The sequence below is a fragment of the Rhineura floridana genome, chromosome 22 (genome assembly GCF_030035675.1).
Source record: "Rhineura floridana isolate rRhiFlo1 chromosome 22, rRhiFlo1.hap2, whole genome shotgun sequence".
In the NCBI taxonomy this organism is placed as follows: Eukaryota; Metazoa; Chordata; class Lepidosauria; order Squamata; family Rhineuridae; genus Rhineura; species Rhineura floridana.
In genome coordinates, this window is record NC_084501.1 from 2661516 (window position 1) to 2686175 (window position 24660).

Here is a 24660-nt window from a genome sequence, read left to right on the forward strand (position 1 = left end):
TTCAGTCATCACCATTGGGTCCCACTGGGTGCACCCAGGGTGCTGTGTGCTTGAACCTGCAGCTTGCTTCAACCTAATCTGGGCCATTCCCCCACCTGCAGTGTTACCCCTCTGATGTATCTGAGGATGCCATCTAAATTGGTAGCTTGTTTCCATGGCCTATCTCCTGCAAACGCCACCCCCATGAATCTTACACAAACAGTACAGAGGCTCTTTGCAGTTAGCCGTGTCTGCCCATCCAGACACTCGGGCGTCTGCCTTTAGAGACAGACTCTACTTTTGCTAAAAGTCTTCCAAGTTTAATAAGTAACTAAGGCAGCAGTGGAGGGGGAACACTTAAAGCTAAAAACCTCCTCATTTTCACTCTTTTTCTAACCCCTCCTTTTTTTGGTGTGCCAGAGTACACCAGTCAAAAAATAAATAAGGGTTCCTTGATGGAGGCATATTAATATTTTATATTTTGAAGGAAAAGGTAGCAACTCTAGCTTCACCAGCTTGACTTGAGTAAGGGCTGTCTGGCAATTATAAGGCCAGCCTGAATGGCCAATGTCCACCATGTATGTGAGGTGCAGGCCGCTTGATGACTGGTGTAGGAATTGTTCTCGCCTGGGGAATTTTAAAAACCGAGAGCTTTAAGAATGATAGTGCTGCAAAGGCATCTCGTTCTCTCTCTGAGATTGTTGAAAAGCTCCATTTACAACAGGGGTGGATAACCGTAGCTGTGGGAAGCTCTCGGCCTAATTTCAGGCAAGCGGCAAGAAGGGTTAAAATGGGGGGTGGGCAGAGAGAGAAAGAGAAATGAGGGCCCTGCCCGCCCCACCTTCAGCCTCACCAAGTGCTGGAATAAGAACTTTGGAAGAGCCTACTGCTGGATCAGCCCAGAGGGAGCACATCTAGTCCAGCATCCTGTCCTCACAGTGGCCAACTGGATGCCTCTGAAGCCCGCAAGGTGCAGAGCATCGCTCTCCCCACTTCCCAGCAACTGGTATTCAGAGACATACTGCCACTGATACTGCAGCCCCAGATGTATTACCCCCCCCCAAGAATGCGGCCCTCAATGGGGGGAAAAAGTCCCCTAGCCCTGGTTTTCAATTCTCGGGTTCCTTTGAGAGAGAAGGCACACGTTCCCCAACAGATAATGGCTTCTCCATTCCCCTACCAAGGAAACTTCAGAATTGTAATCCTGGTGAGGCTGTAGCTGATAAATGTTCACAAATAAATGTGAACGTTGACTTCTTTAGCTGGATTCTTTGGGAAACGGAGGCAGTTTAAATAGGTTTAGAATAACACCACATAGCTTTTAGTGAGCACAGAGATCATGGGCAAGGAGAGGTTGCTGCCAGCCAGGCAAAAGGACTTGAGGAGAGGTCTGAGGGCCAGATAGAGAGGTCATCTGGTCCCTGGGCTGGGCCTCAGGTTCCCCACCCCAGTTGGGTTTCTGTGCCCATCTAGAAATTACCTTCCACATTGCAGATCCATTAATTATACCCAAGGCAGGCCTGCGCAAAGGTGAGTAAAACCCTCTTCAGACAAGGAGGTGCAGACTGGGGCTGTGCCCACACCCGCTGTTCCTGCTTCTGCATGTTGATCGGGCTTTCCGAACAGTGCCAATTGATGTGGGAGGTCTGTCATGGGTAGGGCCAGCAGGCACGATCCTGTCCCCTCCACCTCCATGTATTGAGACTGCACTGATTAGGGTCTTGACAGAGGCTCAAGGCTGTGAACACACTAGTCACCAGAACAAAGCGTTTCCATTGGTCACACCTGGAGGGGGAACGGGTTGATCTGCCAATCAGTTGTGAAATATCTTCAAGGTGATTTTTTTTTTTAAAAAAACCCCACTCATTAGAGTTGTGTGCCCCCGTTTTCAGAAGAGAGAGGTGGAGATGCACTGGAACCGGCAGACCAGTGAGTGTGTTTCTACCCAAAGTTAGATATTTTTATTCACTTGGGGCCTGAAATAAATAAAAATATCTAACTTTGGGTAGAAACACACTCACTGGTCTGCCGGTTCCAGTGCATCTCCACCTCTCTCTTCTGAAAACGGGGGCACACAACTCTAATGAGTGGGGTTTTTTAAAAATAATAATATACATTCAAGGGTAGTAAAATTATGTGATATTTGTTGCAAGTTTTACCATGTTTTTTTTTAAAAAAAAACATCAGCCTCATCTTTCTCCACACCCCTTTTCTTGCCAAAAAACTTTTCTGTCTTTTGGGTCTACAGCCTCCCTGGGAAATGAATGGTTCTACCTCTGAGCATATCCTGAGCCCCTGTGAATGCACACCTCCCCCTTTGCTGGTCCAGAAGCGCCGTTGCTTATCAGCTGTGGAGCCTGCTGCAGGAGACTGGGGGGCAATGGAAGAGGAAGAGGAGGATGAAGGCCAATTCTTGGGTGTGCCCATGCGCAAGCTGGGCGTCCTTAGCGTTTCTGCGGATGCCTACGACTCCTTCCGAAGGCACAGCTGGGAGCCAGGGAAAGTGCTTGAAGATGACCTGGGTTTTGATCAGCGAAGGTAAATAATAATAATTATAGATATACTTAGCCATTCATCTGTTTGTTCGTGGTGATAAATGGGAATTTGTCTCTGGGTGGTCAAACAGAGGAAGGAGAGTTGCGCCTCCTTTCTTTGCCACAAGTGATTAACATACATGTAGGTGGGGAGAACTGTCACTAGAAGCTAAAATGATGAAACTGAGGTTATCAGACTTTAGACACATAACGAGAAGACATGATTCACTAGAAAATACAATAATGCTGGGGAAAACAGAAGGGAGTAGAAAAAGAGGAAGGCCAAACAAGAGATGGATTGACTCCATAAAGGAAGCCACAGACCTGAACTTACAAGATCTGAACAGGGTGGTTCACGACAGATGCTGTTGGAGGTCGCTGATTCATAGGGTTGCCGTAAGTCATAACTGACTTAAAGGCACATAACAACAACAACAATGTGGGCTGAGGGCTAGCAACTTGTGTGGACTTATTCACAAGGGTGATATATAACGGACAGAGTAGGGATCAAGATGTTTCCTGTTTGAATCTGTTTCCCCCTATCCAACGGGGATAAATGTATTATTTGTACCAGACTTCCCAAACATTTCCCAAATGGTTTTGGACTACAATTCCCATCAGCCCCAGCCAGCATGACCAATGGTCAGGGATGATGGGAGGTGTAGTTCAAACATATGCCTGCCACCCTTTTGGTCGCCACTGCTGGGTCCTTTCGCTGGTCAGCTCCCCTACTGCCTGCCTGCCTGCCTGCACCTTGTTGCCATTGGCTGCTTTGCTGCCTGAGGCAGAGCATCAAATGACAGTTTCTCCCTCTCCCCCTCAAACCTTAGGCAGCCACAGATCTTGTCCTGAGAAAACCCCCAAGGCATGTTGCTGCAGGACCTACACTCTGCACATGCACTGAGACAGCCCCTTCCTTATTATGATATATTGATATCTTTTCCAAGCTCAGCTGCTGGCTCTAAAAACTGGCTGAGGTGTGCAGAGGAAGGGATACCAAAGGTGGTCGGCAAGTCAGAATTTCACTGCACAGGCTGAATTTTACCAGCTTGGCCAAATGTTAGCAAAGAGTCGGGGGTGTGGGGGAGAAGAAAGGTGTGTTTTCAAGATATGCTTAGACCTGTGCCAAGGGATGGTAATCGGCAAGCGCTTATTAGCACTCTGCTCGTGTGTCCATTTGGTGTTTTTTTTTAAAAAGAAAAGCTGTGTTTTTAGAAAAAGAGGCAATCTGTACATGCTTGTTGGACATTTTTAAATATAAGAAAGCTGGCTCCTTTCACAAATGAATGACAGATGTTCAGAGATACTTTGTCCAGTTTTATTATATAAATCGTTTTTCATTTATTTTTTAAAAAGCTAGTTAATTTGCACAATTATCCATCGTTGTGTAGTAATACAATAGTGCACTGGTTGGGGCTGATGGGAGTTGCAGTACAATAACATCCGGAGGGCACCAGGTTGGCGAAGGCTGCAAAACCATTGTTTTACATGTTTTTAATTGTTCTTAAATGTTTTAAATATGTTTTAAAAAATGTTAATTGCATTGCATTTATCATTTCTGTGTTTGCCACTCTGGACTCCTTGGGAGGAAGGACAGGATATATAATAAATAATGGCTGGGCAGAGAAAGAAAGGAACTTGTTTAAACTGAGCACGGAAGATTAAAGCAAAGCATGAGTAAGGCAGATGGGCAGGGAGGGCAGATGAGTTCCAAGTTCTTGAAAAGAAGCCCGGTAAAGGTTCAGAGGAGGAGGCCAGTCCAGGCAGTGGAAGGGGAAGGGGGGTGAAGAGTGTGGAGGCTTCTTGAGTGTCAGACAAAAGGTGGGTGGGAGGGAGGGGGGGAAAGGAAGGAGGCAGTGAGGAGAAGAGCGTTCATGGAGAGAAACACAAATCTGAAAAAGCAACATGTATTTTTAACATGGAGAAGTGTAGGAAGCCTTCCTGCATGAGATGCCAAGGAAAGGGGCATGAAAGAAGTAGCTGCGTCTGCCCTAATCTTGCTGGGGATCAGAGGCTGCTATAATCCTGCCTATGGATTAAGCAGCTCCTTACAAAGATCTCCCCCCCCCCCAGTACTTTCTCCTCCAAATGAAATGATCATCACCTGACACAGGTTGCTTTGAACTCCTCGCTGCCTAGGAAAATTGGAGCAAAATCTGCATCGGAGCATCTGTGTATCAGGTTCTAATCTGCACCGTTTGGTCTCAGTTGGGGTTCTTTCAGACTGTTGTTATTTTGCGGATGGGATTAACTCGCATGCTGGCAAATTCAGGTTCTGCAGTTAAAGTAGGTTTGGTGCTCTTGTGCTGCAAACCCACAAAAATGGACTTTTGGTGATAAGAAAAGTGATGGGAAAATGCACTGGAAATTATTAACGATTATTTGTTGCAGCGTTGTATGGCCTCCTCTACAAACAAATTAGAATTAATGCTCAGTAACAGGTCACATGGAAGTGATTCTTCTAGAGACTGTCGGGATGGAAAAATGGAAATGGCCTGCCTTCAAGTCGATTCTGACTTATGGTGACCCTATGAAGAGGGTTTTCATGGTAAGCGGTATTCAGAGGGGGTTTCCCATTGCCTTCCTCTGAGGCTGAGAGGCAGTGACTGGCCCAAGGTCACCCAGGGAGCTTCAGGGCTGTGTGGGGATTTGAACCCTGGTCTCCCAGGTCCTAGTCCAACACCTTAACTACTACATCATGGATGGAAAGATGCTACCAGTTTCGGTTCTCTCTGTTTCTCATTTTTCCATTCTTAAATTCTCCACATTTCTGCAGAAATTTGTGATATTTTTTTTAAAAATCCTCATGAAAATTCTTCAGCATCTTAGTACAAATTTTGCTAATTTACAAATTTTTACAGTTTCTCCTAGTAAAGTAGGAATATGCTAGAATTCCAACTGATTTGGCACTGAATCTTCGATTAATTTGCTTATTCTCTGTCATTGCAGATCAAGTAGCAATTTTCTGCAGCTTTCTTTGAAAACTGATTTTTTTTAAAAAAGATCTGCCTCTAAAATATCGATATTGAGAACAAAAATTGTATTTATATTCTCTTTCATTTATTGATATTTCCTTGCAAAATATTTCCTTTTCAAAATAGTATAAAATAACGCAGATCAGTAAAGCAGTGGCTAATGGACAAAGAACAAACTCGAATAGATTCTGGCCTGTTAAGTGGACAGAATGCTTTCAGACCGGCACTGGCCAACCGATCCCATCTCTGTAATATAGTAATAACATTTTGTGTGTTATTTCCACTAATATATTCATATTTATGCACACTGTCCTCTAATATATACATTTTTTAAAACATTGGTTGGTTGGAGAACTCATTGCAAAATTCTGATAAATGCAAATTTTGAAGGATGCCTGTGTTTTGGAAAGTGTGCATTTGATAGATTTGGCCTTAAATGAGAACTGAACTGAATATCTCCCCCACCTCCCTAAGTGTCTGTTAAAGACGTGGATTCTGCAAGGGCTGGGGCTCTGCCTGCCACACAGTGCTTCTATTTTTGAAGTCCTGTGTCCCTTTCCCCTCCCCCCCCAATCATTCTCCACTGGTTTTGTTCCCCCTTTATCTCTCCCTCTCAGCTGTCTGTCCTGGAAAACAGCCCTTCCTGATTTATAGTAGCTGGACAAAGCATTGGTTTCTGGGTTGAAAATTGGTTGTATTGTTCCTGCTGGAGATTTTAGCCAGTGAGGTTCCATCAGTGAACTGGTTAGTTCCATGTTGTTGTTGTTATAGTTTATTATTATTATAGTTTATTTATATACCACTTTCCAACAACTGGTGTTCAAAAGCATACTGTCTCTGACAGTGGAGGGGGAACATATACGTCAGGGTTAATAGTCATTGATAGCCTTATCGTCCATGAGAGAATACGTTAGGAAAGTGGGTTGTTTTTAGACCAGAATCTTGGATTCTGTTTGGAGTAGCATGAAAACTGATGGTATATTATTCACGTATTAAAGTGATTGTTAGACTATAGGTATACTGAAATGGCCTCTATGCGTTTTTAACTCTAAATATTGCCCATAATAGATCACGGTCTCCTGCCATATTTCTGGAGGAACATCTGGACAGAAACGAAGTTCAGTGCTTGGTCTCCCACCTGAGGATGCATGAGGGGGTGCTGGATGATTTGGGATAGCCTTTGTTCAGTGAGCCTTCAGACTAAATAGAAAGTGGCTAGGTTGGCTGGGGTGGGGAGGCTAAATTTAGGGCAAGGGTGGTGCTGGGGCTTGACGCTGACTGGAATACAATGCCAGATGTGTGTCCAGGCTGGGGGCTGACCTCATTCAGGGAGAAAAGGCAATCTAAGCAGGGCTGCGTGTATTTCATGCTTCTACTGGGTGCTCCACAGGACAGCCTAATACTGTAAACGGGTCATTCAGATATTGCAAATGGGTTGTTGGCTACAGTTTTTTAAAACTGAAAGGGTAAATATGGATTAAATGGGGGGGATACAGGCTGGCATATTGATGCCAATGATGTTGTGTGAATGCTGCAAAAAATGCATACCCGAGGAGCACCCATCCCACAATAACCACCCATGTGGCAGCACTCCAGTTAAAGACACACACACACTCATGCACACACACTCTTCTAGCCTAATGCTCCACCTGCCTCTGTTTACCCAGGAGAGCTCCTATTTTCTGGTCCATCCATGCCTCTGGAAAACCACTGTCCATTTTGCCTTGTTAAAACATTGCATTCTTCAGGGTTCAGACACCTTCCTTGGGGACTCTGGAAGTTAACGGTTGTATTCACTTAAATTTTACTCACAGTAGACCCACTGAAATTAATGGCCATAGCTAACTTCGGTCCATTGATTTCAGTGGGGCTTCTGCAAGTAAAAGTTAGTTGAATGCCACCTCACATCTCTGAGTGGATCTCAGATGCATCTCGGAACCAGTGCACGTATGTTTTCGTACGTGCTCATGAAGACTAGGGGCACCCCCAGATGGTCACTATTTTCGGGTGGGATTCAATGACATTCAAGTTGCCCAATTATATTTGCTTGGGAGGTCTTGCACAACAAACCCACTTCCCAAAAGATTCATTTTTTTGTGATAAGGAAAGTGATGGGACAGTGCCCTGGAAAGTGTACAGTAGGATAACACTTCTTTGAAGCAACATCATCTGACCTCTTTGCAAAGGAATTGGGATGGGTGTGCAATAAATAGATAATCTGGAAGCACCCTATGGCTGCTTTTACCCAAGACATTTAATGTGGAATTGCTGTGGGGTGTTCATACGATGCTGTCATTCAGTCATTGTCATTCTGTATTTTCTTTGCGATCCTTCCATTTTTTCTCAGACCACAGAAGGGCTGCTTCCAGATTACCTGTTTGTTGAGCATTCATCTAGAAGTTTCCAGGGCAGTTTCCAGGGTGGTTAAACAATGTTGGGCTATATATCGAGCTTTTGTTCTGATCTCTGGAGTGGTTATAAGATGACGTTGCATCAAAGAATTGTTATCCCACACTTTTTGGTGCGTCTTTGGGGGGGGATGGTTTGCTGCACCAGACAATCTAATTGCACAGCCTGCAGCAACGAGCACCAGATTCTCTGCACATGCTCACTGATGTTCATTTCTCCAGCTACCCAGCATATGCCAAGGGAATACTCAAAGCTGCTGTAAAATTTGGAAGCCGTTTGAACTCAACATCATAAAGCAGGCCTGAGAGACCACGGGCCTTGGAGCCAAATGCATCCCTCCAGACCCCTCTCTGTCCTGCTCTGGGGACTGCCCCTGACTGGCTCTGCTCACTCTCCTCAAGTGCCTTTGCATGGCTGGGATGTGCCCTTGAACTGTGATCTGCCTCTTGCTTGCCAGGATGGAGGTGTGTGTGTGCATGTAAAACCCTCGAATGGAATGCAGCCTACGGTGCAAAGGAAAGAATCGCATGGGTTTCTCTGCCCGCTTTTGCATCTGGCCCTGCCCACCGCTGGCATGCAGCCCCTGGAAGGTTCTCCACAAGGGAACATGACCCTTGGGCTGAAAAAAGTTTGCCACCCCTGTCACAATATGCCAAAGTAAATGCGTGTATTATAGTTACTTTGGGAGGTTGTTCTTGTGAATGCAAATGTCCTAGAAATCCACAGATGCAATGACTTCCCCCTGTTGAGGACCTGGCACTGAACGCTTGTTCAGGGACTAAGCAAGTCTGTGCCCACATTGTATATGGGATCTATAAGCAGTCCATCTGTATGTCAATAAAAAGCCCGAGGTGAGGGGTGGAATCTGTGTGTGAACCTGCATGCTGTATAAGGGTGAGTGATCAATAGCAGTCTACGTTTTGAACTTTGAATAGAGGCACCTAGTCTGGCTTTCTTTACTTCCATCTGAAAACATCAGAAGAACTGGCTGGATCAGGCTAGTGGGCCACCTAGTCCAGCATCCTGTTCTCACAGTGGGCAACCAGATGCCCCAAAGGGTAACCTGCTGCAAGCAGGACATTAGGACAAGAGTATGCTCCCTGCATGGGTTCTCCAGCAACTGGGATTCTAATACAGGGGGCAGAACATAGTCACCATGTCTAGCAGCCATTGATACCCTTATCTATCCTCAATGAATTTGTCTGATCTCCTTTTAAAGTCGTCCAAGTTTGCTCATCTTTTAGCAGCAAATTCCATTGTTTGTGCGGTGTGTAAAGGAGGTTGCTTCCACACAGGGCCATTATCTGACATGCGGGTCTTTCAGATCTTTCTGTGTACGGAATCAGCACCCAAATGTCCATGTGCTCATGTTTTCATTGCGCTTTCACCGCTTGCCATCCACACTACTGGATGGCAAGCTTGAGGGAATGTATTCAGGCTGTTTTTTGCCCCACCTCCTCCATTGCTCCTCTTCCATCACCCTCCACTGTCTGTTCCCACTCTGGGTTCCCATGCGTGATGCAGGACATTCTGTACCCATTAGGGATGGGGGAGAAATTTGATCCAGTTTGCACTTAAAGCTGAATTTATCGGATTTGGGCTTTCCAAAACAATATGTGAACTGAGACTTGGCCATCCTTCGAAATTCACACTTTTTAAATTTTGCAATGTAGTCCTTCAATCAAGCAATGTTTCCAAAAGAGCATATAAGGGCTAATTGTGCACAAAATGAATATATTGGTGAAAATAACATACAAAAATGCATGTTAGGATAAATTGCTTGCAAAAAAAGAGTACATTAGTCAAGAGTGCATATAAAATGTATTCATTAGGGGAAATTCCCATTAAGGTGCTGAAGAAGGATTTTTTTTAATCGCAAATTGCTTCAGAAACGTGGAGAACTGAATTTAAGAAACATGAGAAACTGAGAGAACCAAAATCGACAGATTATTCCATTCCTAGTACCCCTACACACTTAAAAAAAATTTTTTTTTCAGGAAGAGCTCAGGGGAAAGTGTCACAATGGGCAAAGTGGAGGCTTAACTTCAGAACCAATAGGGCTAGGATCAGGGCTGTTAATTGAGGATAGTAAACATGCCCAATTTGTCTCTTGGTCTGCCTGAACTTCCTCTTTGGCAATTCAGTTCCCTCCGTCTGGATGTCTGTGGTTGCGGAGCTGTAGGACCGATCCACCCATACCTCCTCTATTCCATACCCTCCATTCCCCTTTGTGTGTGTTAAGAATTTGTCGTTTCTTTCTTGCTTTATTTGCAGGGGCATTTAGTTTAAAAGGAGATCAGAGAGGGCAGAAGGGGGTTGATCCAGAGTAGACATGCTGGATCAGCTGCCCCTCTTGGTGGTGGTAGTGGTGGGGTTGGTACATATATCAGCCTTCCTTATTTTTAATACTGCAATCTTGCACAAAGCATCAGCCTTCATTTCTTTTTTAATCCATCACTTTGGGGCTTGATGCAGAGTGGCAATGTCTGGAAGCAGCCCTGGGGCTGGAGCTGCTTCTGCTTCTTCTGTGTGTCCTCTAGCTCAGCTCTTCTCCCCTCCCATTCTCAGCCTCCTGGGAAGGAGCTGCTCTTCTTCAGCCCCCTGGCCATGCCCCACCTCAAGCCTGTGGATGGGGGTGCCCCAATGCTTCCTGATCCCCAGCATTGCCAGCCTTAGGCGGGCCTTGTCTTGCCTGACACAGGAGCGTCCGCTGTGTGCTGGAGGTGGGGAGGAAGCTGCCATGGTGGGAGAGGGCTTGCCTGCCTCTTGGATTGCCCCTGCCTGGCTGCATCCCTCCGCACCACCCCTCCCTATGTCCAGGAGCCTCCCAGGGGCCTGTGGGGACTTCCCTGCCTGTGCGGAGAACACAACAGCCTGGCAGGCAGTGAAAGGGGGGAAGAGGAGGAGGAGAAAGAGAACAGCAGAAGCAGCAGAGAAGCGCCCAACAGTCTCTTCAGCCGCTGGTGCCTGCAAAGTGGCAAAACATGTCCCCCACCTTCTTTGGGAACTCAGAGATCCCTGTCCAGGCTCCCAACCAACCCATTCATTTTGGCCCCCTCCCATCATGTCTCCACTTCCATCTGTCTCTCTCTCCCCCCCCCCCCAGTTTCTATGAGTGTCCAGTTCGGGGGAGGAAAGGAGGGAGTTTGCTCTTTCCCCACCCCCAAGCTGAGGCAATGGCTGGGTTGAGCTCAGATGATGATGACACAGAAGTCGGGAGTGTGGCGGTAGAGCACTCGCTGGAACATCGCAACACACAAGATGGGCTGCCCCCCCATCATTAACAAGCTTCCACACTAGTGGAATATCATGGGTTAATTTTACTTAATGGATTTTCCATGGCGTAGAAAAATGCAGATTAAATGTAATGAAAGTATAGGCTGGCATTTTGATGATGACAAATGTGGACAGTGCAAAGAACTTGCAAGCTTGAGTAGCGCCAGTTCCATTATAAACTCCCCTCTGGAAGCATCTACACTTCCTTTTGTCTGTTCTGAATCTTCCAACATTCAGCTTTATTGAATGGCCCCAGCTAACCGGAATCATAGGGCACCACCTGGTGGCGCCAAGGCGTTTTCTGTCTCTGGTCTCTTCCAGACAGCCTGTTTGTTGAGCATTCATTCTGATTTGTTTAATGTTGCATCAAGCATAGGGATTGGGGGAAATATCCACTAAATCGGACTTAGTACCGAATTCCGACTGACTTTGACAGTCTGCTGTTTTTTTGGACTGGCACTGATTTCTTCTGGCGGGCTGCCGCTATAATTGGCATGGATTTGGTTTTTTGAATTTCCCCCCTGATTTTACATAATTATCTTCATAATTTCTTCTAAGATGATGCATTCGTAACAGTGTATAGGTGTGATAAATGGGGAAAAATAAGCCTCGTGGAACACTATGAACATTTACATAGACATTTAAGTTAAAAATTATGCAATTGTTTTCGCAACCCAAAACAACCAGCGGATTGAATTGGCAAGTGCCAAAGAAAGGCGGATCGTGATAGGCAGAACACAAGCGGATTGGAACTAGGCAGTGAATCCTATCCCTAATCAAGCAAGTATTGTCCCACACTTTCCAGAGCATTTCCCCATCCCTTCCCTTATCACTGAAAGTCTGATTGCAGCATCCATGAGCAAGAGGCAGCTATCAGCAGACTTGGGGCAACCTCAAGGTTTTCAGAAGTAGGAAAAATATTTAGGGGGAAAAAGCTGAAGGATGCGGGAACCCCACCAAAAAGCTCAGTGAGGCCTGGGCATTCTCAGTGTAGGTGGTATTTTGGAAGACTGTTGCAGGATCGGATGAAAAACCAAGGGTGTGTATGTGTGTTTGATGGAATGGCATGCCTGACTAGTTGAAACCCTGAATAAGAGCACTCCTTACTGCAATGTTTTGCTGCAAGTCCCACTACTACTTCTTTGCTGTTTAACTATCCTACCTTTCCATTAAAAATACTCAAGGTGACTTTCTAAATAATAGACTAAAGCAGCATATTTTGGAGTATGGTTTCTTTGCCTCTGATTTGAGAACTAACCCGCTTGGGATTTCCAGTCCCCCCCACCGTTCCCTGCAAAAGAGTTACTTGGAAACACTGAAACCTAAATCACTCTTCCCACTTCTGCAAATGTTGTTCAGGGGTGGGGGAGCTCTGAGAAGGAAGTGTGCCTCTAAGAGGCAGAAACAGCTTCTCAAGAACCGTGGAAGGTAAGGGGTGGGGGGTGGGGACGAGAAGCACAGTGCACATCTGAGGGATTGGCTGGATTGCTGATGGATGTTCAGTTCGGTAAGCTCTGGTGAGTCACTTTACTTCAGTCCGTGAGCCACATCTGTTCCTTCCATTGCTGGGAGGGGAAGAAAAAAACCTGCCTGTTGGTTGGAACCTTTGAGTTTCAAGTGCCAGGGAGAACAAGCTTCTTCTTATGCTGTTGTACAGCTTCCCCCAACCTAGGGCCCTCCAGAGTTTTGAACGATAATTCCCATCAGCTCCAGCCAGCATGGCCAATGGTCAGGGATGATGGAAGTGGTCCTCCTTTTCAAGTGTTTTTAGTGCTTTTGTTTGCTGCACTGGGCTCCTGCTGGGAGGAAGGCCGGGATATAAATTAAGAAGTAAACAAATAAATAAATATGTTGCCAGTGAGCTAGGTGGGCCAATGTCTTACTGTAGAGGCAGCTTCCTCTGTTGTGTGCCTGGAATGGAGGGCAAGGGGAGCCATCTTGTCCTTCGCCTCAGGTAGTAAAAGGTCTTGCGCCAGCCCTGGGTGGTCACAGTGCTTGCAGAACAGTGACTGGGGATGGTTGGGAATTGCCCCTCGCTGATGTTGCATTTAAACATGGCCTTTCTTTCCTTGGATGAACTCTGAAGAAACCCGTTCTGTAGCATTTCATCAGAGGCTTGGGTGGGGGAGGGGAGGCTGGAAGCAGCATCTGTTTGCTAGTACCTGACACGTGCCAACAATCCCTGGAATGGTTTTGCGATTGTTTAAAAATGACTATGGATTTTTCAAAAAAGGATGAACATATAAATATATTTTTGCTGCTTCAGTTTTTAAAAAAGCTCATTTGAGGAAGATGCAAGGATATTGGTGCAAGCAAGGTTTGGCTTTCTGATATCTCTGTGTGCACCACAAATTGGGAAGTTGATGTTGTGCTGTGAGTGAAGAACGTGGTGTGACTGCTGTTTTAACAGTTTCCTCCTTCATCTGTATGCTTTTGAAAAAAATGCTCTGGTTAAAGTCTGCCGTGGGAGGGTCCTTTACATCTGGGAGGGGGGGTAGCTCAACATGGGATCACATGAAGGCTCTTGAGTGCCTGATCGGTTGACTTACTTTTCCAGCATGGGTATGAAAGGGATTGACGACTCCTCCACAGAGCAACTGGACAGGTATCCTTGGAGCCAAAGGGACCTTCGCCGAGCTCCCATCATCCGCAGCAATAACGAAATGGAGTCCCTGCTCTCTCGTGATGAAGAGGATGAGGAGGACCAGGAATTCTCTCAGGTATGTGTTTGTTGTAGTTATGTGCCTTCAAGTCAACTGCGACTTATGGTGACCTTATGAATCAGCGACCTCCAAGAGCATCTGTCATGAATCACCCTGTTCAGATCTTGCAAGTTCAGGTCTGTGCCTTCTTTTATGGAATCAATCCATCTCTTGTTTGACCTTCCTCTTTTTTCTACTCTTTTCTGTTTTTCCCAGCATTACTGTCTTTTCTAGTGAATCCTGTCTTCTCATTATGTGTCCATTATGTGTAACCTCAGTTTCATCATTTTAGCTTCTAGTGACAGTTCTGGTTTAATTTGTTCTCACACCCAATTATTTGTCTTTTTCACAGTCCATGGTATGTGCAAAGCTCTTCTCCAGCACCACATTTCAAATGAGTTGATTTTTCTCTTATCTTCTTTTTTCACTGTCCAGCTTTCACATTTTATCCCACTTTCCAGACCCCCCCCCCAAAAAAGTCCATTGGTTAAAATTCAATACACAGTGTTAGTGGCAGACTCTGTACATAAGTGAAGATAAGACACAGGACTTGCCTACCTGGCTTACTGATGAAAAAAGATCAGAAATGCAAGGGTGGCATGGAAAAGGACATTGGAGGAGGTATTGATTTGGTCATGGTAGAATGAGGTAGCAAGTTATTGGCAGGCATTTACATCGCCAGGCTGATCCTCCCTGGCTGGGATGGAGACGCACCACTGCCCAGTGGCCCTTATTCCTCCTCCAACCTGGAGTAGAGGCCTGGCAGTTGGAGCAGAATGCCGTCTGTAGCTGCTTCTGCTCTGGCTGGTAGCTGGGGCACAGGAGGGAGGAGATGCAACATCCCACTAAGCCTTGCTCCTCTAGCTGGTGGAGGAAGTAGAGTGGCTTCCAGGTCGGGCAAGCTTGATGCAGCTGTGAGGGGAGAGAGAGGCCCTCTGGACCTGCTCACCTTTCTGTTCAGCCCATAGGTATCCATGACAATAGATGAATATATCCAGTTTCAGATACTTAGGGGTCTCATAGCATTACAGGTTGCTTTAGAGACTGACCCCTAGCTCAAATTAAGCTCTTACATATTCTCCTTTGTTATTGTTATAATTGCTGCTGTTACTAAAACAATGAAAATTCCTATGAAGAATGCACCTTTTCTCTCTATCCCCTCCCCCAGCAAAGCTTAGTTTCTGCCAGGGCTCATTAAGGACTAGCCCCCATGAGGCTTGTTCATAGTTCTAGATGTAGGGCGTGTGAAGTAATAATGAAGAACTGATGAGCGTACTGAGAGGTAGTGCATGAGAGGAGAGTTAGTTTGCTTGTCCTCCTCCATGCTAGTGGGCCTCACAGCCACTGCTCTTTCTTACCCTTGTTGCCTCCAGTTGTTGCGGTTGTTTTCCTCCAAGGAGTCTATGATGGTATGCTTGGGGATTATCCCCTTTTATCCTTAAAGCCATGCTATAATGTTTTAGGCTGTAATTCTGTATTCACTTAGCCAACAGGAGTAAGTCCCATGGAACACTTGTGAGCAGACATGCATAGAATTGTGCTTGTTCTCACAGAGATACTGACTGACTCGGGCTTATCCAGGAAGCTTCATGACAGGAGAGATTTCAGTCAGTCAATCAAATATGTATTACAGTTAACCAACCATTAAAGAAAGTACAGATTATAAAAAAATACATAATCACAGCCTCAGAAGAACAAGCGTGACAAGCTAAGTGCTAATAATCATAGCAGGTTTAAGAGATGTTACAACATTCAGATATATTGCTGTCTGTTCTGTAATGGTTTTACTAGACAACTCAAGGAAGATAATGAAAAGTGTCTCTAAGGATCAACTAGGGAACTGCCTCATAAGAGGATAAATGTGTTCTCTGACCCCTTGATAGAATATACAGTAGAAAAACACGAGAGACTGTTTCAAGCTATCAGTTATTGCAAGGACAGCACGTGTATTTGAAGGGAACTTCAGAAAATCTACTGTCTAGGATCTTGGAGAGTAAGAAGTTACATCTTTGAGCACTTAGGAACAAGGTCTGTCAAAATACTAAGCATGTCTACTTTGGGGAAAGTACCACTTGGAATGTTTAGACTGCCTTTCCACTCAATAGCCACAACCAGCCCCCCCTCCAAACATCTGAAAGACTAGGTGTACAATCGTCCATGGCAGGAGAATTGTTATAATTATAATTATAATTAATTTATACCCCACCTTTCGGCTCAAGGCGGCTTACAGAAAACACAAATATCAAAATACAATATAAGAATACATCAATAAAACAATAAAGCAATACAGTTTACAAAACACAATTTACAAGAGTTAAATAACAATAACCATCACAATCTACATTTTTGACTTAACACTTGCAGTGCTAAAATTGGCCCCAAGGTACCGTCTAAAAGCACATAAGTCCATGAGTCCACTACCTAACTTTATGAATTATTACTACAGCTGCTACTACTGCAGTTTGTCTGTATACAGTTTTTCAGCCCAAAGGCCCCCAAAGTGATACACAATTAAAGTACCCTAATGAAGATATAAGGGTAACCTGAGAGTTAAACTGGGATCTCAGGGAGACAGGCCCTAGAACCTTTCAAAAGCTGTTTTTGTAGTGCCCCTGTTTTCCATTAGTTGGCTAATGAATCTCAAGTGAAGTAGTAAGTTGGGTTTGAGGGTGGCGAGGGTGGGCGCAAATTTCCATACCCTCCTGTTGCTGTGATAAATCCTTTGCCCAGGGCTGGTGGTTGCGACATTAACCGTCTGGTCTCCTCTTCAGGAACATTCCCAGAGGATGAAGGGCTATCGTGCATCCCAAAACTCCATCGGTAGTTCTCTGTCCAAGTCTGTTTCCATGAGTGGCATCGACAGCTACCCAGAAATGGATGGTAAGTATAAAGCCTCTGTGGGCGCTTCCAGGCATGGACTATTAAGCAGTACCCAATCACTGCTCGTTTGCTTTAAGCGAGAAGGTCAATGGCAGCTCTGCTTCAAATCAAATAACATTCTGTAGCCAAGTGGGCAGGCCCACTTTCCCCAGCCCTATATGTTTGTGAGAAGAGTGATTTTCACTAGGTGTGTGGGGAGTAAGTCCTATTGAACTTAGGGGAGTTACTCCTGAGTAGACGTGTGTAGGATTGCACTGATGGGGTGCTTCCGCAGTAGTCTTTCAGGGTAAAATTACCATGCTTCATTCACATGTTTTTTACTTGACATCCATACAACATTTTCACCTAGTCATTGTTCTCCTGGGTTTTCCCTGCAATTCTTCCATCGCTTTGCAGACCACAGAAAGTCCACTTTTTGTTTTTAGAGAAAAATGGAAGAGGAGTGCAATTGCCACAGATGTTTAGGCTTGTAGCCAACATTAGTCATAGTCAACTCATTGAAATTAATAGACCTGATTAACTGACTCTGAGTAAGTTCAACTCTGAGTAGAACTTAATTGGGTACAACTGATAGAGATGGCCTAAGTGCTTCCTTGTGTCTTTAAGAAGCGTGGCTTTGATGAGCGCAACAACATCTCAGGCAGGTGCACCTATTGCTACTCAGCCAGTGGAGACTGGTGGCTCTGATGTCAGCATTTAGCACCTTGGACAGCTCTTGGAAAGGTTGTACTAAAACCTGGAGCAGATTATTAACCCACTGCCGTTGGAGCCACCAGCCTCCCCTGCACTCAGCATAGCTTCACAATCACCTTGCCAATCTGTGCCGTATTATCACCTTCTTTTTGTTTTGTGATTGATCTTTTAATTAGAGCTGAAACACTTTCCTGGTTATATATTTTTCTAAAAAAATCTGTGCAGGAGTGAATAATGAAAGATCATTATAGCACAATTTTTAAAATCATAACCAGAAACATTGTGCTTTTCATTGATTTGCATGGGGAGGGGGAATGAAAATGACCATGATACCTCAAATGCCCTTGGTGCGGGTGGCAGCCATTTTGAGGAAGGGCTGTAGATCAAGCACCTGCTTTCCATGCAGAAGGTCCCAGGTTCAATCCCTGCTAGGCTGGGAGAACAACTGCCAGTCAGTGGCGACAATCCTGAACGAGATGGATCCATGGTTTAACTCCTGCACTTGCGAGTGCAGCCTTTCCTTCTTCCCATGCAGATCAATGGAAATAATGATCACCATTGGCTTGTATGGAGGGCGAGGGGCAAACACAGCAAATGTTTGCCCTTGATTAGCGGTTTGCTTGCTTGCTTGTTTGTTTGGAAAGCACTCTTTCTTTTCCTTATTCAAGCCAATGAATGGAATGGAATGGGGGGAATGATTTAAATAATGCACTGGTTGTCTCCTTCCCTGCCTATATGTGTGTGTGTGTTTTGAGTGGGATACTTTGGGGGTTGGGAAGTGATGTAGAAAGTTAACCTTCCACATGCTCATGATCAGGATTATCCTACCCTGTGGTCTGTTTTTTGTTTTTGCTGTTGTTATGTGCTTCCAAGTCAACTACGACTTAGGGAGACCCTATGAATCAGTGACCTCCAGTAGCATCTGTCATGAACCACCCTGCTCAGATCTTGTAAGTTCAGGTCTGTGGCTTCCTTTATGGAGTCAATCCATCTCTTGTTTGGCCTTCCTCTTTTTCTACTCCCTGCTGTTTTTCCCCAGCATTATTATCTTTTCTAATGAATCATAATTCATTTCATAATGAATTATGTGTCCAAAGTATGATAACCTCAGTTTCATCATTTTAGCTTCTAGTGATAGTTCTGGTTTAATTTGTTCCAACACCCAATTATTTGTCTTTTTCGCAGTCCATGCTATGCACAAAGCTCTCCTCCAGCACCACATTTCAAATGAGTTGATTTTTCTCTTATCTGCTTTTTTCACTGTCCAACTTTCACATCCATACATAGAGATCGGGAATACCATGGTCTGAATGATCCTGATTTTGCATTTGAGGACCTTTTCTAGTTCTCTCACAGCTGCCCTCAGCAGTCCTAGCCTCTTCTGATTTCTTGACTATTGTCTCCATTTTGGTTAATGACTGCCAAGCTATTGATGACCCTTGACAAGCTCAGTGTCCTCATTGTCAACTTTAAAGTTACATAAATCTTATGTTGTCATTACTTTAGTGTTTTTGACATTCAGCTGTAGTCCTGCTTTTGTGCTTTCCTCTTTAACTTTCATCAGCATTCATTTCAAATCATTACTGATTTCTGCTAGTAGTATGGTATCGTCTGCATTTCTTAAATTATTGATATTTCTCCCTCTAATTTTCACACCTCCTTCATCTTGGTCCAATCCCGCTTTCCTTATGATATGCTCTGTGTATAGATTAAAGAAATAGGGTGATAAGATACACCCCTGTCTCACACCCTTTCCAATTGGGAACCACTCGGTTTCTCCATATTCTGTCCTTACAGTAGCCTCTTGTCCAGAGTATAGGTTGCGCATCAGGACAATCAAATGCTGTGGCACCTCCATTTCTTTTAAAGCATTCCATAGTTTTTCATGATCTACACAGTCAAAGGCTTTGCTGTAATCTATAAAGCACAGGGTGATTTTCTTCTGAAATTCCTTTGTCTGTTCCATTATCCAACGTATGTTTGTGATATGATCCCTGGTGCCTCTTCCTTTTCTAAATCCAGCTTGGATGCCTGGCATTTCTCACTCCATATATGGTAAGAGCGTTTGTTGTAGAATCTTGAGCATTACTTTACTTGCATGGGTTATTAAGGCACTGTTTCGATAATTACGGTATTCCCTGGGATCCCCTTTCTTTGGAATTGGGATGTATATGGAACTCTTCCAGTCTGTAGGCCATTGTTTAGTTTTACATATTTCTTGACAAATTTTTGTCAAAATTTGGACAGATTCAGTCTCAGTAGCTTGTAGCAACTCTATTGGTATGCCATCTATTCCTGGTGATTTGTTTGTTCCAAGTATTTTAAGAGCAGCTTTCACCTCACATTCTAAAATTTCTGGTTCTTCATCATACGGTTCCTCCGTGAATGAATCTGTCATCCTTGGCATCTCTTTTATAGAGTTCTTCAGTGTATTCCTTCCAACTTCCTTTTATTTCATCTTGGTTAGTCAGTATGTTTCCCTGTTAATTATTCAACATCTCTACTCTTGCTAAAATTTCCCTTTCATTTCTCTAATCTTTTGGAATAGGGCTCTTGTTCTACCCTTTTTGTTGTCCTATTTCTATACAACAACTATTGTAATAGTTCTCTTTGTCCCTACATACTAGTTGCTGTATTATTGCATTTAGGGTTCTGACCTTGTTTCCATCTCCTTTTACTTTTGCTTTCCTTCTCTCTTTAACCATTTTTAGAATTTTGTCAGTCATCCATTGAAGTCTTTCTCTCTTTTTATTGAGAGGTATTGTCTTTTTGCTTTCTTCCCTGATAATGTCTCTGACTTCACTCCATAGTTCTTCTGGTTCTCTGTCAACTAAGTTTAAAGTCTCAAATCTGTTCCTTATTTGATCTTTATATTCTTCTGGGATGTTATTTAAAGTGTATCTTGGCATTATGATTGCTTTGTTGTTGTTCTTTAGCTTTACTCTGATTTTCGATACGACCAGTTCATGATCTGTACCGCAGTCCGCTCCTGGTCTTGTTTTTGCAGAAAGTATGGAACTTCTCCATCTTCTGCTACCAATTATATATAATCAGTTTGATTCTTATATTGACCATTTGGTAATGTCCACGTCTTTTTGGTTGCTCAAAAACTGTGTTTGCAAGAAACAAATTATTGGCTTCACAGAATTCAGTAAGTCTTTCTCCTGCTTCATTTCTATCTCCTAAGCCCCATTTCCCCACAATTCCTAGTTCTTCTCTGTTCCCTACTTTGCATTCCAGTCCCCCATGATTATCATCATATCTTGTTTTGGTGTGTGATCAATTTCCTCCTGTACTTCTGCGTAAAATCTCTCCAATTCTTCTTCTTCTGCGTTTGATGTTGGAGCGTAGACTTGGATGATGGTTATGTTAATAGGTTTCCCATTTAATCTCATTGTTATAACTCACTCAGACCTTGCGTTGTAGCTCCTAATTGCTTTTGCTACATCACTTCTCACTATTAAAGCAACCCCATTTCTTCTTAATTTTTGTAGTAATTGTTATATTAATTAACTATTAATTCTTTTGGCCACTATTAAAGTCATACCCTATTCAAACTTGAGGCATATATAAATTATGCAAACCAGCCACACATGAAAAATGTTGTCTTTCCCATCATTTATTCTGCCCTGTGCCCTATTTTGCATCATTCGGTTTTGTTTAGGCATGGGGAGGAGCCAGGAGTTTGGCAGGTTACTGAGGGTCCACCCAGACAGGAAGTGGCAAATATACATTCCTTTTGGGGAAATGTGTTTCTTCCATTATAGGTCTTTGAGAGATGAGCTGGATGTGATTCATCCTCAGCTTCCTTCTACTGAGTCAGAGCACTGGGCAATCTAGCTCAGAATTGTCTACATTGAGCGGAGCAGCTCTAAGGTTCCAGGTTCAATCTGGCATGCAAAGCATGTGCTCTATCACTGAGCTGTGGACCTTCCTTGTTGTTGTCTCTCTGGGCTTCTTGTTGCCAACATGCCTTATGCAATATCTCAAGAACTCATTTCCAATATGAAGTCCCCAGCTGGAATTGCCCTTATCGCAGCTGACAGTCCTGTTTTTAGGTTTTTTGTTCCTGTTGTGGTCATGTAAGTTGCCTTGAGGACTTTCTGAAGGAGAAATGAAGTATATACATTCAAATAGATAACACATGTCTCCTCTTCCCTTGTCAGGTTTTTCCCTTGATGATTATGTGAGCCTGTCCAGTGGGTGAGCTGAAGTTCTTGTCCTTTGGGAAATGGCGGCTGGGGGGAGGGAGGGAAATGGGCTCATAGTTCAGCTGCTGACCTGGGAGGACTTCCCTTTGCATCTGCTCAGGTGTGTTTTTTAACCTTTCCCTAACAGGCCCTAACTTTGAGGGTGGCGGGGGGAATTATAGCTGTTAATTATCACTAATGCTAAATCTTCTCCACAGAAGATCCGTTGGGATACCAGGCCTCAGAAAGCCCTCCTTCCCCCTCCCTCCTAGGGATCACTGACACTGTTGTTATTTTTAAAGGTCTGTGGGTGGTGGTGGTGGGAAGGATACAGTGGTGCCATTTTGTCCTCTCTCACCCTGTCTCTTCTAAAGAAAGCAACCAGTCTTGGAGGTGTGTGTAGGCTGGATCTTTTAGGGCAGGGCAAGAGTGACCCACCAGCTAAAGGCAGCTCATCAGCCATTTATGGCACAGCTGCCATTACCACCCCACCCCTGCTTCATTGGACTTCCTCAAACTCATTAACCCTCCTGTTTTTGCTAGGGGTTGCTGAGCACAAATCCTGATAGGCAGGCTAGATCTGGGTTCTTGGGTCACCAGTTGAGCAGGCCTCGTCTACAATGGGCCAAAGCACATGGTTTGCCTACAGAAGGTCTAATGGAAAGCAGGGGTGTTGTTAGGGGTGGAGTTCCAGGTGGTCTTTTTTGCTGGGCCCCGTATCTTCTGCCTCTTCCCCTGTTTTTTAATAAACATTTAAACAAACATTGCTTTTAGGCACACTGCAAAGTGCAGTGCTGGTGAGACCCCACCCACCATTTTTAATTGGCTCTGAGATGTAAATTTGTGCTGTTAAGTACAGATTCATAGACTCATAGAATGGTAGAGTTGGAAGGGGCCTATACCATCGAGTCCAATGCAGGAATCCAACTTAAAGCATCCCCAACAGATGGCTGTCCAGCTGCCTCTTGAACTCCTCCAGTGTTGGAGAGCCCACCACCTCTCTAGGTCTCTGGTTCCATTGTCATACCGCTCTAACAGTTAGGAATTTTTTCTTATGTTCAGTCAAAATCTGGCTTCCTGCAACTTGAGCCCATTATTCCGTGTCGAGAAGAGATTCCGGACCTCTTCTGTGTGGCAACCTTTCAAGTACTTGAACAGTGCTATCCTATCTGCCCTCAGTCTTCTCTTCTCTAGGCTAAACATGCCCAGTTCTTTCAGTCTCTCCTCATAGGGCTTTGTTTCCAGCAGGGCTTTGGAGTCGGAGTCGTGGAGTCGGAGTCGGAGTCGGAAGCAATTTTGGGTGGAGTCGGAGTTGGTAGAAATGTACCAATTCCGACTCCGGCTTCAAATAAATTTTGATTGACAATTTTTTTAAAAATAGAAATTAACAATGTCAAAGAAGCTTTCCATAAAGTCAGCTGTAGTTGAGCATTTCACCATAACTCAGGATGGAAAACATGTTGTGTGTCAGTGTATGACACAGGACCCAGATGAAGACAAATGCAGTGGCGTCACTAGGGTTGGTGTCACCCGGTGCGGTAACTCCTTGGTGAGCCCCCAAAGGTTCTGGTGAGTGTGTGCGCATGCGCGTGCGCAACGTCAGCCACCCATGCCCCTGGGAGGGCGCGTGCGCGCTGGAGGGGCACCCAGCCGGAGAAGTAGGCCTGGGAATGCCAGCGCGCCTCCCTCACCCCGCCGATGCTGCTCCCGGTCTCGCCCACCCGCCTGCCTGCCTCCAAGGAGGAGTTGGCTGCTCCGACGCCGACCCGGAGTGCTTCCCAGCTCCTTTGCCGGGCAATGGCGTGGGTGCCCTGCCCTGTGACGGGGCTGCTCTGGGTGTCACCCCCCTCATGGTGTCACCCGGGTGCGGTCCGCACTCCCCGCACCCCGCTAGTGACGCCACTGGACAAATGCTGTGATGCCAAGATCAGGCAGCGATAAAAATGCTCCTATGAGAGCTTCCAATTTAAAAAGACATTTACAGCGCTTTCCAGGGCTGTGGAGTCGGAAGCAATTTTGGGTGGAGTCGGAGTCGAAGGTTTGGTGTACCGACTCCACAGCCCTGGTTTCCAGTCCCCTGATCATATAAATTACCATATGCGAATTTGTGTCATGTGCTGTGCTTTGAGTTGCTGTAAATATCTAGCAGGACCTCTTGGGAAAAATAGCAGGGCTGGGAACAACCCCCCTTGCTGGGGAGACCCAGCCAGTCAGATCAGACGGGGACTTGGACAGCAGATGGATAATTGGTTAGGCGGCAGCTCTGCATGCTGTTGGGGAAGGGCCACAATAGCTCAGGACAGCGCCCATGCCTGGCACGCAGAAGGACTCCAGTTCAGTCCCTGGCTCTCATAGGAGCATTTTTATCGCTACCTGAATATGCGCTGATCTTGGCATCACAGCATTTGTCTTCATCTGGGTCCTGTGTCATACACTGACACACAACATGTTTTCCATCCTGAGTTATGGTGAAATGCTCAACTACAGCTGACTTCATGGAAAGCTTCTCTGACATTGTGAATTTATATTTTAAAAAATTTGTCAATCAAAATTTATTTTGAAGTCGGAGTCGGTACATTTCTACCGACTCCGACTCCACCCAAAATTGCTTCCGACTCCGACTCCACAGCCCTGCCTCCAGCAAAAAGAATCTTGCGTTGCTGGGGAGGTGGCTGTCACTTAAGAGTCGGGATGGATGAATCTGTCAGTTTTGGTTTCTCATTTTCCATTCCGACGTTCAGTTCGCTATATTTCCATGCCAAGTTGCAATTAGGGGAAAAAATCCTTGCAACAGTTAGTCAGCATTTTAGTGTGCCTTTCTCCTAATATAATGCATGCTTGCAAGCAATGTTCCCTGTTATAATGCATTTTTGTATGTTCACTAATGTGTCCATTTTGATGCCTTCCTGAGCTCCTTCTGGGAGGAAGGCCGGGATATAAAATAAATAAATATATTCAGTTGGAGCACAATTCAGAGAATCTGCAAATCTTGAAGGATTGCTGTGTTTTGGTTTGCAAACTG

The 24660-nt window shown here is 44.8% G+C and overlaps 1 protein-coding gene across 2 annotated transcripts in view; it reads left to right on the plus strand.

Moving 5' to 3' along the window:
• Window positions 1-2227: 2227 nt before the first annotated feature.
• The window catches only part of ARHGEF2 (Rho/Rac guanine nucleotide exchange factor 2), a 152766-nt gene continuing 130333 nt past the window's right edge, over window positions 2228-24660 (plus strand). Inside the window, exons 1-4 of one of the 2 annotated variants that reach the window (XM_061606837.1) lie at window positions 2228-2517; window positions 13731-13893; window positions 16647-16755; window positions 21615-21651. In XM_061606837.1, coding sequence (XP_061462821.1) covers window positions 2240-2517; window positions 13731-13893; window positions 16647-16755; window positions 21615-21651 — 587 coding nt within the window. In that variant the 5' untranslated portion in view covers window positions 2228-2239. Of the gene's footprint in view, window positions 2518-13730; window positions 13894-16646; window positions 16756-21614; window positions 21652-24660 lie in introns of those variants that run through there. The other variant, XM_061606843.1, reaches the window with a different exon arrangement.